Source organism: Acanthochromis polyacanthus, chromosome 10 (genome assembly GCF_021347895.1).
Source record: "Acanthochromis polyacanthus isolate Apoly-LR-REF ecotype Palm Island chromosome 10, KAUST_Apoly_ChrSc, whole genome shotgun sequence".
Taxonomy (NCBI): Eukaryota; Metazoa; Chordata; class Actinopteri; family Pomacentridae; genus Acanthochromis; species Acanthochromis polyacanthus.
The window spans coordinates 16,139,825-16,153,088 of record NC_067122.1 but is presented as its reverse complement, the minus strand read 5'-3'; the positions used below and the strand labels follow the sequence as shown (position 1 = coordinate 16,153,088).

The 13,264-nt window shown below is 40.1% G+C and overlaps 2 protein-coding genes across 2 annotated transcripts; one reads left to right on the top strand and one right to left on the bottom strand.

Annotated features, from left to right (window-relative positions):
• The first annotated feature begins 2,032 nt into the window (after window positions 1–2,032).
• fosl1a (FOS like 1, AP-1 transcription factor subunit a) lies at window positions 2,033–6,239 on the top strand. The gene is made up of 4 exons (XM_022196687.2): window positions 2,033–2,442; window positions 2,811–3,068; window positions 4,149–4,256; window positions 4,941–6,239. The coding sequence occupies exons 1-4, from the start codon at window positions 2,323–2,325 to the stop codon at window positions 5,496–5,498; spliced, it is 1,044 nt and encodes a 347-aa protein (XP_022052379.1). The 5' UTR covers window positions 2,033–2,322; the 3' UTR covers window positions 5,499–6,239.
• A 1,437-nt stretch (window positions 6,240–7,676) lies between these two features.
• ccdc85b (coiled-coil domain containing 85B) lies at window positions 7,677–10,348 on the bottom strand. The gene has a single exon (XM_022196689.2). It carries the CDS (start codon window positions 9,528–9,530, stop codon window positions 8,928–8,930), a length of 603 nt encoding a protein of 200 aa, XP_022052381.1. The 5' UTR covers window positions 9,531–10,348; the 3' UTR covers window positions 7,677–8,927.
• Between the last annotated feature and the right edge of the window lie 2,916 nt (window positions 10,349–13,264).

The following is a 13,264-nucleotide window of genomic DNA, read 5'->3' as shown; positions in this document are numbered from 1 at the left end:
TACCCCAATTCAGCTCATGTGACACCATTAATTGTGAAAAAAAAAACATCCAGTGTGTCCTCATTATTACAGAGTGTAATACTGTTGAAATCTGAAAGATGACACTCTCTCAACTAGGTGAAGTGAGCAACAGGTATAGACAGTTTAAAATATAAAAATATAAAATATCTCTCTCCCAGCAGTTTTGGGTTTTTTTTTTTCACTGTCTCAATTCACAAGATATAAAAACAAAACCAGTCCACATTTCAGTGTTTTAATCTGTATATTACTGTGTAGGATATATATTTAGAGTCTTTTTCTTCACTCTAAAACTATTTTTTTGAGTGGAGTGTCTTTACAATCAACTTCCCTACTTAGAACATATTGACAGTCCTTATTCTCAGGAGAAGAATTAGCAGTAATGTGAGACATCGGTGTAACAGTCAGCAGCCAGAAGAAATCAGTCGATGCCGGGAACTCTGTCCTCGGGGACTGCAAGGTCAGCAGCTGCTGTGACAGAGTAAGCTTACCGAATGTACAGCATGCATTTTTTGAACCTTTACTAGGTACTATATTGTGCTTGCAAGTAAAAAAGCAGACGTTGAAATGGGTGGTGAAGTAAGTGAACAGCTTTGTGCCTTAGAGACTGACTCATTCCCACAAGCATGCGTGCACATTGATGTGGTTTGTGAAGTGAGAGTGACTGCCAAAAGCCTCAACACAATTAGGCGTGTGCACCATTTTCTGCCAGTTTTTAATCCATTTCATAAGTCATCATTCTTTACAAATGCCACCAAATGCCAAATATGATTAAGAATTAAGACTATCTCAACTGTCATCATAAGAGAATCAACTTTAAGTTTTGTTCATCATTTCTTCTTTCCATATTTGTAAGATAATATACCTTAACTGCAGTGAAGATGACATACACAATACAAGAATACAAAGGCTTTTATAGTATACATACATACACACACACACACACACACACACATATATATATATATGATTTCAACAATTGTTCTGAACATGAAAAATAAAAAAATAACTAAAAGTAGCTTAATACAATAATAAACAATAATAATAATAATAAATAACATTAAGTTTATTGTTTCAAATATTAGCTAATTTTATTCTGGGAGATGTTTTTCAGTGTTGTTTTAAAATCTGTGATTGTGGATTCATTGTGAAACATGTTTTACTGAGTGGTTAATTTTTTAAAATGTCATTTATTATGAAATAAATGACCCCTCATGACCCTTTTTTGATTTCCTTCTGTTATGTAACGTGTTTTTATTTTTATTTTTTAGCATTTTATTGAGAGAACTGTATAAAGTAACACAAAATATAACACAAAAATATGAGTTTGAAGTACGCACTATATAAAGTTCACGCGATCACTAATATTAATATGCGTTTGTCTTAGTCAGTAAACTCTATTTATTTTTTATCTTGCAACCATGCATTTAACTGAGTGGTGGTAACTGGTCTGTTTAATTATTTCCTAGAGTGTATATACTAAAATATGATATACATTATTAAATATAATCTTAGTAAATCTGTATATATATATATATATATATATATATATATATATATATATATATATATATATATATATATATATATATATATATGTGCAATTGTTATTATCAATATTATTGTTGTTATTAATAATACAACTTCCAAAATCTGTATTTGCAGCAGATGTAGCTCACCTGTTCTAATGTCTGTCTCAGTTTATCACTGCTGTAATCAAATGTAACTTTGGTGTAAACAGAAAGTGACGGTACTTCCATTTGGAGCCGGAAAGCGTTGTAGTATTTCCACCTCAGCAGCAGAAAACAGAAATCACAGAGTAGTTTCAGAGCATGAGGTGAAGTTGCATGAGGAATCCCGGGTTCTACTCGCAGGAGGAAACTCTCACCAAATATGGTCAATGACGTCACGACACGTGGTTTAATTCGTGAGAGATCCTCGACAACACTATTTCCCGTAAGTTGGGAGGGGCGTGGTGAACCTATAGTACCCGTTTAAGAGTTTACAACCTCACAATCATTCCCAGACTTCCGACTCTGGATGTATGACTAAGGACGATAGACTGCGCTAAGATTCGTTTTCGGACGTTTAAGGGCGATTTGAAAAAAAAGCGAGAAGACATTTCCTTCCTTACTCCCCCTCGAAAACCTCGCCGTGTGGACTCTGCCGACTTACCGCAATAAGGTGGGCTTGCCCGGAGTTTGAATTGACACACAAGACTCAACCCGAGAGTGATTTGAAGAGACCAGAAGGTTACATAGCAGCAACTGGATTCATTTTTTACTTTCTACTGAATCAAAAAGGATGTATCGAAACTTTGGGAGCCAAGGACGAGGCAACCCGCCGTACACAGGCAGCAGCAGCTCCGGCTCAAACTCTGTGTCTCTGGGAAGCAGTAGCACCTCAACCACCCAGCAGGAGCAGGTAGGTCACTAGCTGGGCAACAGGTTAGGGGTCACATCAGTGTAACACAATGTAAAACAACCTGTAGACATTTAATATGATGTGAATTTCAAACTGTAATAAGGGAATTAACCTGTAGTGCTGTTAATGTAGCATAATATGTGTATTTTCTTGTGGATTTATAGAAATTGTGAAGCATGGGAATTTTTTTTGAACTATTATCTTTATTATAAGTTATGTCTGACTTTAACTACACCACATTTACACTTAATAGAAAATGTGCTTTGTTATTGTTCTATGTTTGATTTAGGCCTTGTATCACGCTACTTTTATTCTGTTCATTCAATCCTGTAAATTTACTTAAAATCTGCCTTTTTTTCCCTACTCAGAAATTCACAATGGCTGGCAGCAGTCAGTTTGTACCAAGCCTCAATGCCATCACAACCAATCAGGACCTCCAGTGGCTGGTCCAACCCTCCCTAATGCACCCACCAGGCCCTTCACGATCACCGGTGCCTCCTTATCCGTCACTCTCAGGGCCGCGGTCACTGGGTCCACCACCCTCCCAGTCCCATCCTTTCAGACCAGGGGTCATAAGGGCAGCTGCAAATACTCCAACTTCAACAAGACGCAGGAATGATGAACATGTAAGACAGCAGTCATAGTAACAGTATTAAATACTATATTACTGTTAACACATTATATATTATGTGTTTACAGTAACATATAATAATAACAGAGCTGGAATCTTTCTAAAAATGCACTGATGATTGTCGAATTGTATGAAAAGTGAGAGTTGTCACCCTGAGAAAGAAAACTAGCCCTCTCAGGATTCATATTTTCCCTTGTGGGGATGCAGATACTGAGGTGTGGACCATGGCTCAATCATTTTGTGTAACTAGTGTGTAATATCCTGTTCATGACACAATTTCATAATTTCCTTTGGACGTGCACAGCAGATCTATCCATTAAGAAATGGAAAGATTATTTACAGATGTGGTGTAATACATTGTTCAGATAAGTTTTCTGTTCTTTAATAGTTTTAAAAAGGAGCATTGACACCCCAGAGGCAAGTACACACTGTTACCCTCTATGTTCTTTGATGGTGTTTACTCAGAATTGTTGTTGACATCATAAAATTATCACACACTGTTTGCAAAGATCTGCTTTCAGTTAGCAGAGCGGTGCTGAAACTAGGTGTTTGAGCGGCCACATGCCCCAACAACATCCTCATTTTAATCATCAACCCGGCCAACTGTTCTGCGGTTTCGACAGGCACACATTGGCTCATATCCCTGTCACAGAGTTGTAATTTCATGGTACAGGAAGTAGACTGTCATGTGACTCACAGGGGCATGTCATTTTCTGTGACTCACACCTGAGTCACCGCTGGAGTCTGAGTGTGACTCATCATCCAGAAAGGGCGGGAAACATCGGATCAGCAGCAATTATTCAGTAGGGCGCTGGAAGTAGTCAGAGTCACAAAGGCACAAAAGCCCAAACGTTTCTAAACCATTCATCCGCCATGACTGTGATGACTCAGTGTGCACACATGGGGGTAGTGTTTCTCCTGTGTCATGCTGCCTGTGATAGACTCTTATCAAATTTATCTTTACACTACATTTTGTGAAATCAGTTGTTTTCCCAAAGCAAGGCAGCTAAATCCAATCTTTCACCTTAACCTGTTTGATGCATTGTAATAATTTTCCTTTTCCTTCTCACCATAGCTGTCCCATGAGGAGCTGGAGAGACGCAGAATAAGAAGGGAGAGGAATAAACTGGCAGCAGCAAAATGTCGCAATCGTCGTCGAGAGCTGACGGACTGTTTGCAAAATGTGAGTGAACATTGTACAAATGTCAGAACATTGATGCGTGAAATGCGAGGCAATCAGGCATGAATGAATTTAACCCTCGTGTCGTCCTGCAGGCCAAAATTGACTCATTTTAAAGTTTGAAAATGTTTAAAAAAAGAAATTAAAAAATATATATATATGTGTGTGTATATATATATATATATATATATATATATATATATATATATTTCCACAGTGAAAATTCTGATGTCCACATTTTCAATGTTTTTGGGAAATGTTTAAATATTTGTTGGTGGAAGAAATATTTTAAAAAAAAGTTTACATAAGAACATTCACAAAAAAAATCAACCAAAAGATTTATTTTTGTGTATGTTCTTAAACATTAGAAGTTTTACTGATATATATGTAATCACTTTTGATATTTAAAGGATTTTTGTGAAGTTTTTTACTTATTTTTTGAAAATATTTACAAGAATTTTCTTGCCAAATTTGGGGGATTTTTAAAAAAAAATAAAACTTTTAAGGGAAACTTTTAAGGAATTATTGGAATTTTCTTCCTGAAGGTTTTGCAAATTTTCAGAGTTCTGTAGAATTTTTTTGCCGAATTTTTGGATTTTTTCAGACAAGGAAACAATATTTTTTGGTGCCTGTAAATGAAGACAACAGGAAGGTTAAATGTGTGGCCTTTTTCTCTGCTTGGTGTAGGAGACTGATGAGCTGGAGGATGAAAAGTCCCGTCTACAGAAGGAGATAGCTGATTTACAAAAGGAGAAGGAGAAGCTCGAGCTGGTCCTGGAAGCACACCGTCCAATTTGTAAAATAGAGGACTCGGATTCGGATTCAGACCCAAATCCTTCAATTTCCTCTTTGGGAGCCATCAAACTGGAGCCAGAGGACTCCTTCAAACCTGGACCCTCGACCAAACTGCCAACAAAGATGGAGAAGCCCAAACCAAAGATTACCATCCCCACCAAGCCTGTAACATCGACTGCCGCTGCTGCTGTCACCGAATCAGAGTCTCTCCACACCCCAGTCCTCATATCTACTCCCTCCCTCATGTCCTTCACAGCTGGCATGGTGTTCACTTATCCCTCTGCCCCTTTAGACACCAGCAGCTCCACCACGTCCCACGTTACATCACATCAGGGAAGCGTCCAGCAGTCTCAGGCCCCTCAGCCCTGTGGCATCGCTCATCGCCGCAGCAGCAGCAGCGGCGACCAATCAGATCACTCCCTGCACTCGCCAACCATCCTCACTCTGTGATCAGCGGCTCTGCCATCCTGGCAAAACACTAATGTTCATTTCAAAGCAGTCATAGCGTGTTTGGCAGAAAGGATCTCTGATGGAGATGATTTTATAATGCATCTGCTTCATTTAATCTCTTTAGGAAGTTGATTCTTTTCATAGATAGCATGAAAGTTAGTGGCATTATCAGGAGTTGAATGTTACACTCTTTTTAGTTTTTATCTAAATATACAATCTATATATTTCTAATTTTAAAAGCTATAAGATGGAATGAGTGTGTTTGAGGTTTATTATGAAAGCACTGCATGCAGAATATATTCTAATATAAAGAATTATACTACAGGCTTGATAGAAAGATCTGTGATAACGCCATCTAATGATATATTATTAGTGATAATCCAATATAATGTTGCCTTTATACCTTGTTACATTATTATGTCATGGTATCTAACACTTTATAAAAGTCTTCAACAATGGAAACTGAGTACTTCCAAATAAAAGGTCCTTATTTTTGTATGAATCTTTTAAGAACAGAATTGCATAGAACTGTATATGCAAATTATTGACCACTAAGGCTGGGCCGTAGGAGTTGATACAGATTATATAATCACATATTTATTTTGAAGAGTGTAATATATTTTTGGTAATGCTTGTATTTTTCTCTGAAAAATGAACTGATTTGGTGGGCAGTGCCTTACTTTTATCTTTTGTCCAAACTCTACTAGTTCATGGATAATAAAGAGAAAATGTTTAAAACTGCGTGGAAAGCGTGATGGTGTGAAATTATTGGTGTCAAACAAACAGCTGAAGGATGTGATCAGACTGAAATGCATCATAAAGCAGGATATTCATCAGATTATATACTGTATGAAGCATTTAAAATGTGCAAAAAAACCTTTTAAAGTTGAGGTAGAATGACCCAAACTGGGACATAAAGACAGTGGGACTGAAACCCTTTAAGCCCTCAGTCTATTTTCTGAAATTTCCACCTGAAAAAACATCCCCAAATTTAGTCAGTAACAGCTGCAGAGCTGTGATGCCAAACTGAACACGTCTGGACTCTATGAGTCAGAGATATACCACAAGTCGCCTTATGATTATCACTAGTGTGCCAGAACCAGATCTGAAAAGCTCAGGAAAAACAGACATTTTTACTTCTGCATATAATTCGAAGTGTAAGTTAGAGAGTAAAAAACTGTCTCATTACAATGAATCAGTGACAGTCATGTTGCTGAAGCTGTTTTAACTGAATCTCTACCACATTAGATGGAACAGAAATGAAGCACAGGAAATGCAATTTTAGTCACAGGTGGCCTCCATAGTGAATGAGCCAAACTTTGAAAAATGTAGTCGGTTGCATTTTTATGACAGCTATGGCCTCGTCCCAGTACAGGGGAGGAGGTTAACTGATCAATCGACTGATAGAAGATTAATCTGAAGCTGTTTGCGTTCAATCAAACAAAAATGCTAAATATTCTGTGGCTGCAGCTTCTCCAGTTGTTTACTGTGTTCTCTATTGTGTGTAAACTAAACATCTTTGGTATTTTGGTCAGAAATAAACAAGTAGTTGAAGACATAACCTTTGACTCTGAGAAGTGATCATGTCCATACTTCACATGTTCTTGAGAAATGATTAATCGGTTGATGTATGCATATATCCGCAATAATCATTAGTGAAAGTAACCAATAAAGAGTTGGATTACTGCAGCATACCCTGACAGATTGTACTGACCGCTCTCTGAACCTCTGCTGTGAACACTGTGGTCTCCACATCCCAAAAATGAAGTGAGTCTTACTAATACATGCATGGCTCAGAGAGCACTGGATTGCTAAAATGGGTTAGAGAGAGAGAGGCAGAGATGGAAGTCATACTGAGAGCCAGAGAGCACGAGAGAGGAGAAAATCTGTGTGTACGCTGCTGTCAAAGGACGCCTGTGCATCACTAAGTGGGTAAAAGCATTACTGCCCTCTCCGGCTCTCCAGACCGTGCAAATAGGGGGATCCAAAAATAAAACTGATGAACATCCATAAAGTCCGTCTGTATGACATGAAGGGAGCATCAATCACGCACAGTCGGTTCAGACATGAAGGTCAGAACAACAAGTGCAGAAATCAATCCTTCGTTCCGTGTCATGCAAATGTAAATGCTGGTTTGTGCAAAGTCAAACACACAAAGAAAGGTCAGTGCAGCACACAAAGTGTCATACCCACTGTATTTAAAGCTCTTCAGTGCACTACGAGCATAGCCCACCAATAAACAGCTAACGACAAAGTAAACCTTTTCTAATCCATGTGCATCATCTATGCTTTAAACTGAAAATGGTTAGTAATGCTAGTTAATACAGACAAATCAAGATAAAGAAGGGTCAAAGTCAAGATTAGTCCTAATGTTGCAGATTAAATACAAAGCAAGAGTTACAGAAGAGAAAGCTGACAAGCGCCAACTCAAACAAACTCCGTGATATGCGAGTTGAACATCAACAACAACGTCATAAAAAATGTCAAACAAGTGAATTTAAACAGCTCGGCTTGAATAGAATAGAATAAAAATCATTAAAACTCGTAGACCTTCCAGTTTGATACAAAGAGTTTCCAGTTTTAGGATTTTTTAAAAAAGTGACAGAACTTCTGAGTGAGGTCCAAACCACATCTATCACGTCTGATCCAAAAAACCTTAGCAAGTGTGTGCCGGCTCTGCCCAGACTCCAGCACATGTTACATGATGCACAGCAGCCCCACCCACAGTGAACCTGAAGGGCCTTCACTTCACACTGCTTCACTCATGGGCCTGTACAAATTGTGACAATCATCATGCACATATGGCACTCCAATCCTGTCCTGAGGAAGAGAGTGCATAAAATATTACACATTATTGGGCATCTAGCAAAGCAAATATCAAATAGTGTCTTGTTTTTAAAATCACAACTCTTCTATTTCAGTGCTATTAGAATTCAGTGGACTAAATATGGCTCAAAACTGGATTGAAATGGATCTTTAGATCTGCGATTTAAAGATCCAAGATAATGCTGTCCAGTGCAATACAAAAAAGGCTTCTACCAGTGTAGGCTAGTCCAGTGCATGAGTTAAATTTATATATGTGACCCACTTTTTTTGGTCCCATTATTTTTTTTTCTTTCAATACCAGACCACTGAAAAAGGAGAATTTGCAGAATAGAAAAAACACTGTAAAATTTAGATACATTATCATCTGGCAAACATCTATTAAATGTCTTTGTAAAGTCCTGAAAGGTGAAGTGTGGGAGAATCAAGTCTAAATCTAGTGGCACATACACGTCTTTGCAGCATTCAGAAGGCCCTAATGCTTTTATTCCCCCTCCAAATGATTTTAGTGTCCAGCAGAGCCCGTGTCTCCAATCTGTCCATTGCATTAGCCCTAGTCTCCTCTGGAAAGCGGAGAAGCTCCAGACTGCTGACAGAAAGCTGCCATCAGTCGTCAGGTGAGCACACCAGGTGGAGCTGGTCCGGGCTGCCCACGCTGCCTGTGCTGGAGCTGCCGTCCCCCAGGTCCCGGGCCACCATGCAGGGCAGGTTGAGCTCGGTGGAGCCTCCGGGGCTGGAGTCGCTCCTGCTGACGCACTCCTCCTCTAGGACCAGGCACAGCTCCTTCAGGTCCAGGTTCTCCTTCACCAGCCCGTCCTGCATGCGCTCCAGGTCGGCGAGCTTTTTCAAGTAGCCGCCCAGGTCCTCCCGCATCACTTTGGCTGCGTGGTGGCCGAACAGCTGCCATTCCCGGGCCAGCTTCTTCACTTTGAGCCGGTCGTCGTCCAGGAAGCAGCACAGGTCCCGCAGCTCCACGTTTTCCTCCTGCAGGCGCTGATTGATGACTTTCAGTTCCCTGATTTCCAGGAGGTGTCCCTGCAGCTGTTTATTTACCTCCTTGATCAGCCGTCCGCGCTGGATCAGAGCTGAGATTTTCTCGGTCTCCTCTTTACGCAGCCGGCTCACCAGCTCCTCTTTGGAGCACGCCAGCAAATCCTCGTCGGACATCTTCGACAGTTCTCTGTTTATGATCTCACCTTCGCTACCCATTTTCGTCTTCTATGTAAAAACACCTCTGGGTACCTGAGAATTGATGAAAAGCGCTGAGATGTTGCTCTGCTTTAATGCTCAACACTCATCCTCATCTGCATCCGCCGTGCTCCAGATGTCATGTATGCAGCCGCTACAGCACCGCAGATAAAATCAAGGCAGAAACATGTGATATCTATTTAGATGTTGTTTTCTTCGAGGCGCCGTGACATCAGTCCTGGTTTGAAACCACTATCTGTTCTCCGTGGATGTTGCCTTAATGAGGTCGTGTCGGAAAACGCACTGCAAACCCCCATTAATGTCAATCTGTCATCCTCTCCACAGCAGCCTGCGTTCTCCAAAGGCCTCCGGGACCACAGCACTCCTTATTCCTCCTCAACTAGCAGTATTCTGAAGGCAGCAGCCGCCCCCGGTGGGCTTCTCCGTACCACCGAGGCCCAGTCGATCCACCGAGGCTTAATCCAGCAGCCTCGGATGCACACCCTGCAGATGTTGTGATTTTTACGTCGCTGGCATCGTCTCATCAGGCTGAGCTCCGGCTCGCCTCGGCTGAATGAACTCCGGTTCGGCTGCGGGGAGAGTCCGCGCGGTGCAGCGGCGCTTTGTCGGCTTTTGCTCAAAAACGATTCATTCTTCAGATTGGAAACCGAATAAATCACAATTCAATCTCACCCGTTATCCGCTCAGGGTAAGTGCATCATCCGCGCTCATCCTCTGGAGCTGCCTGTTACCACAACAATGTCCGCCTCCGCCACTTCCACGGCAGTGACTCTGCTGAGCGGCGCGTTGTGCGTAAAGCTGGAGCTCCAGCAGAGGACAGCCTCAGCACCCTTCAGCATAAAACCACCCACTGGTTATGCCTTTTAAATGACGAAATAATGAAGAAACGTGTTTTATGTGGCATACTTTCAGAACTACAATACAGATTTCTTACCTACCGCAGCTTTTTACTGTAATTTATAGGATGTTGGTCCAGCTGGTGTTTCGGTGCCATCCTAGTCCTCAGCTGATCCTTTTATTTTGAGTGTCCCCACGGGAAGTTTCAGGCCAGACTGCTTCTTTCACGCTCAGTGCTAATTTGACACATTGGTTTAGATAGTAATCTGAAATGTTTGTGGTTTCCTTTGATGCTTCCAGTGGCTTTTCGACATGCCCGATTTAGGGCCGGTATGATGACGGTAAATTGAAGAGAGGGACTCTGTGGTGGAGCTGATGGGACTCTGTAGCTTTCAGATGGCTGATAAACATGAAGATTTGGGAATGAACATCAGCTCCATGCACTCAGGCAGTGAGGAGCTCGTGCGCCCCCGTTTGGATTCAAACCCGTATTTTTTTTTCCCCACATTTTCTTGCTATGAGATCAAAACAACATGGATAGGTACGATTAAAACGAGACTGAACAGAAGAGGCCTGTGTGGAGCCACTTCCCCTGGGGCTTTCTGTTCATTACAATGTTCTCGTCCTCAATAACTGGACTACTTTGTCCTACATGCCTTCAGAGTTCACTGCACGTACAGTTCAGTGCATCATGGGAGACTCCTGGTTGTACTTTTCAAAGAACACAGGCGGAAAGTGTGACTGCAGGCCGTTTTTTTTCCATGGGTTTATGCTGAGGCATTCAGCCACATCCTTCCGCCCTCTGTCCCACCTCCATTGTTTCACTGAGGCCATAACAATGTAGGGTGTTAACCGCGCAAGGGGGATCTGGGGATGGAATCGGGGTGTCATGTGAGGTTAGAAACGAGAGTGTTGATGTGCAGAGAGAGAGGTAGAAAAAATAGACATGTTGGCTGAGGCGATTTCCCTCATGCTGCGATTTTGAAGGACACATGCAGAAACACAGAAAGGGAGGGTGAGCAGAGGGATTTGTGGGGATTTATTTAGATTAATCTTTGGAGGAAAAGAGAGCAGATTGTGTACAACCAGGCAGAGCAAGCAAAGCGCACAACTGCTGGGGCCACACTGAGGCCTATCTGTGATCTCACACGTTTTATCATAACTAAGAGCACAAATGAAAGCACAGAGATCCACAATAGGCCACTGTCTGGCTGCCAAATCCACTGTAGTAATTTGAGTCTTCACATAATCATCCATTGTGATCACTGGAGGCTTTCTTAAAATTAATGCTTTGTGCTGCGTTCAGGGACGTGGGCCTCTGCTGTAAATTCAGATGCCACGTTGCTTCATTATCTAGCTGTAGTGTGAAGTCCATCACTCGTTTGAAAGTGGAGCAACTTAAAGTCTGCAGTCTAAGAAGTAGGTCATTTCACACCTTTATTAAAGGCTGGTCGCAAGAGAAAAATAAATAAAATTCAATGATTTAGATAAAGTTTAAGTTTCAGTCATTGTTTTGTTGAGTTGTGTTGACAGAACAATGTTGGTAAATGTATTAATTTAATTTTTCTTGCAAATTCAATTCAGTTTTCCATGTCAAAAGCAGTTGTTTAATTTCAAAATTGTACGAAATTAAAACAGCAGCTCGATACCTTACTTTTCCTTCAACACAAATTCAGTGTTTTAAGGCTCCTTCTCTTTCTAAAATGTCTGGAAAAATTCAACATGTTAAGTTTGTGTGTTAGAAAATCTGTACATTAAACAAATACGATGCAAAAGACATTTCAAGGAAACATTACTAGAACGGTATGACCAGTGTTCAAATACACAGCTGCAGTTCAAAATGAAAAAGAAAGGTAACTGTCTAACCTTTTCTGCTGCTGAATTAATTAATTTCTCAAAAGCTACAAGAACAAAAATCTGAAAAAGCTGAAGAAAATCTATTTGAGGCAACTTAACGTTTAAACAGTTGCTAACTTAAACACTTGTGGTAATTATTTATCTTTATTTACATTTAAATGAAGATACATGTGATTGTAGAGGCAAGCTAACTCAATCTAGTTTGTCGGCTGATGGTTATTTCATCAGAAGTTGTCATAATTCAAATAAATTAATGCAAATACTTGTGCTTGTTTTCTTGTTGAGCCCAGACAATGTTGTTTATAGAATATAAATTATCACTTTAACAAATGATGAGACTGATTATCTAGCTCTCCATAATAATGATATATATATTTAATACTGCATTAACACTGTACTAAGTAAAATCAGTCAATCACTGACAAAAATATTGTTACTTTATCTTTGACTCAGTTGTTACATTTGTCTACACTGCAGTTTTGCCGACACCAGCATTAGGCTATATATTTAGCTGTCAGGGCCACTGCTGAAGTCCATTATTTAATTAGCACCAAAAACCTAGCAGATAAAAAAAAGAAAGAAAATAAAGCCCTGTTGTCATTATTATTTATACTATGTCTAATTTATGGGAGTCAGTCTTGGAGCTGTGCCACGTCTTACCCATAATAGATGAGAGGAATCGGCTTCAGCGCTGTTGTAACTGTTAACAGAAAAGACCAAAAGAAAAACAATGAATGTTTAAGTCAAGTACAGTTAAAAAGAAAAGCTCTGAAGGGAGGCTCTGGTGAAGAATAGATTGTTTCTGAATGAAGACATATTGTGCATTATATTTAACAAAGATGAATTGACACAATCTTACAAAAATGATCACGCATTCTGCATCCAAATTGTGTTTTTCATACTCCTAGGGAAAGATCTCCACCTTGGTGCTACAGACTTTCCAGTTTTATTCCTTTATCTTTTTAGAGGGTTTTAACACAGCGGTCTACTAGTTTATCATTCATAGCCTGATTTATTGAACTATTTATTCCTTAAAATAT

Excerpts from the sequence above, each read along its gene's own strand:
- fosl1a (XM_022196687.2), top strand. The coding sequence starts at position 2,323 with ATGTATCGAAACTTTGGGAGCCAAGGACGAGGCAACCCGCCGTACACA. Across the intron at positions 3,069-4,148 it reads GACGCAGGAATGATGAACAT|CTGTCCCATGAGGAGCTGGA; the intron begins GTAAGACAGCAG and ends TTCTCACCATAG. Across the intron at positions 4,257-4,940 it reads TGACGGACTGTTTGCAAAAT|GAGACTGATGAGCTGGAGGA; the intron begins GTGAGTGAACAT and ends TGCTTGGTGTAG.
- ccdc85b (XM_022196689.2), bottom strand. The coding sequence starts at position 9,530 with ATGGGTAGCGAAGGTGAGATCATAAACAGAGAACTGTCGAAGATGTCC.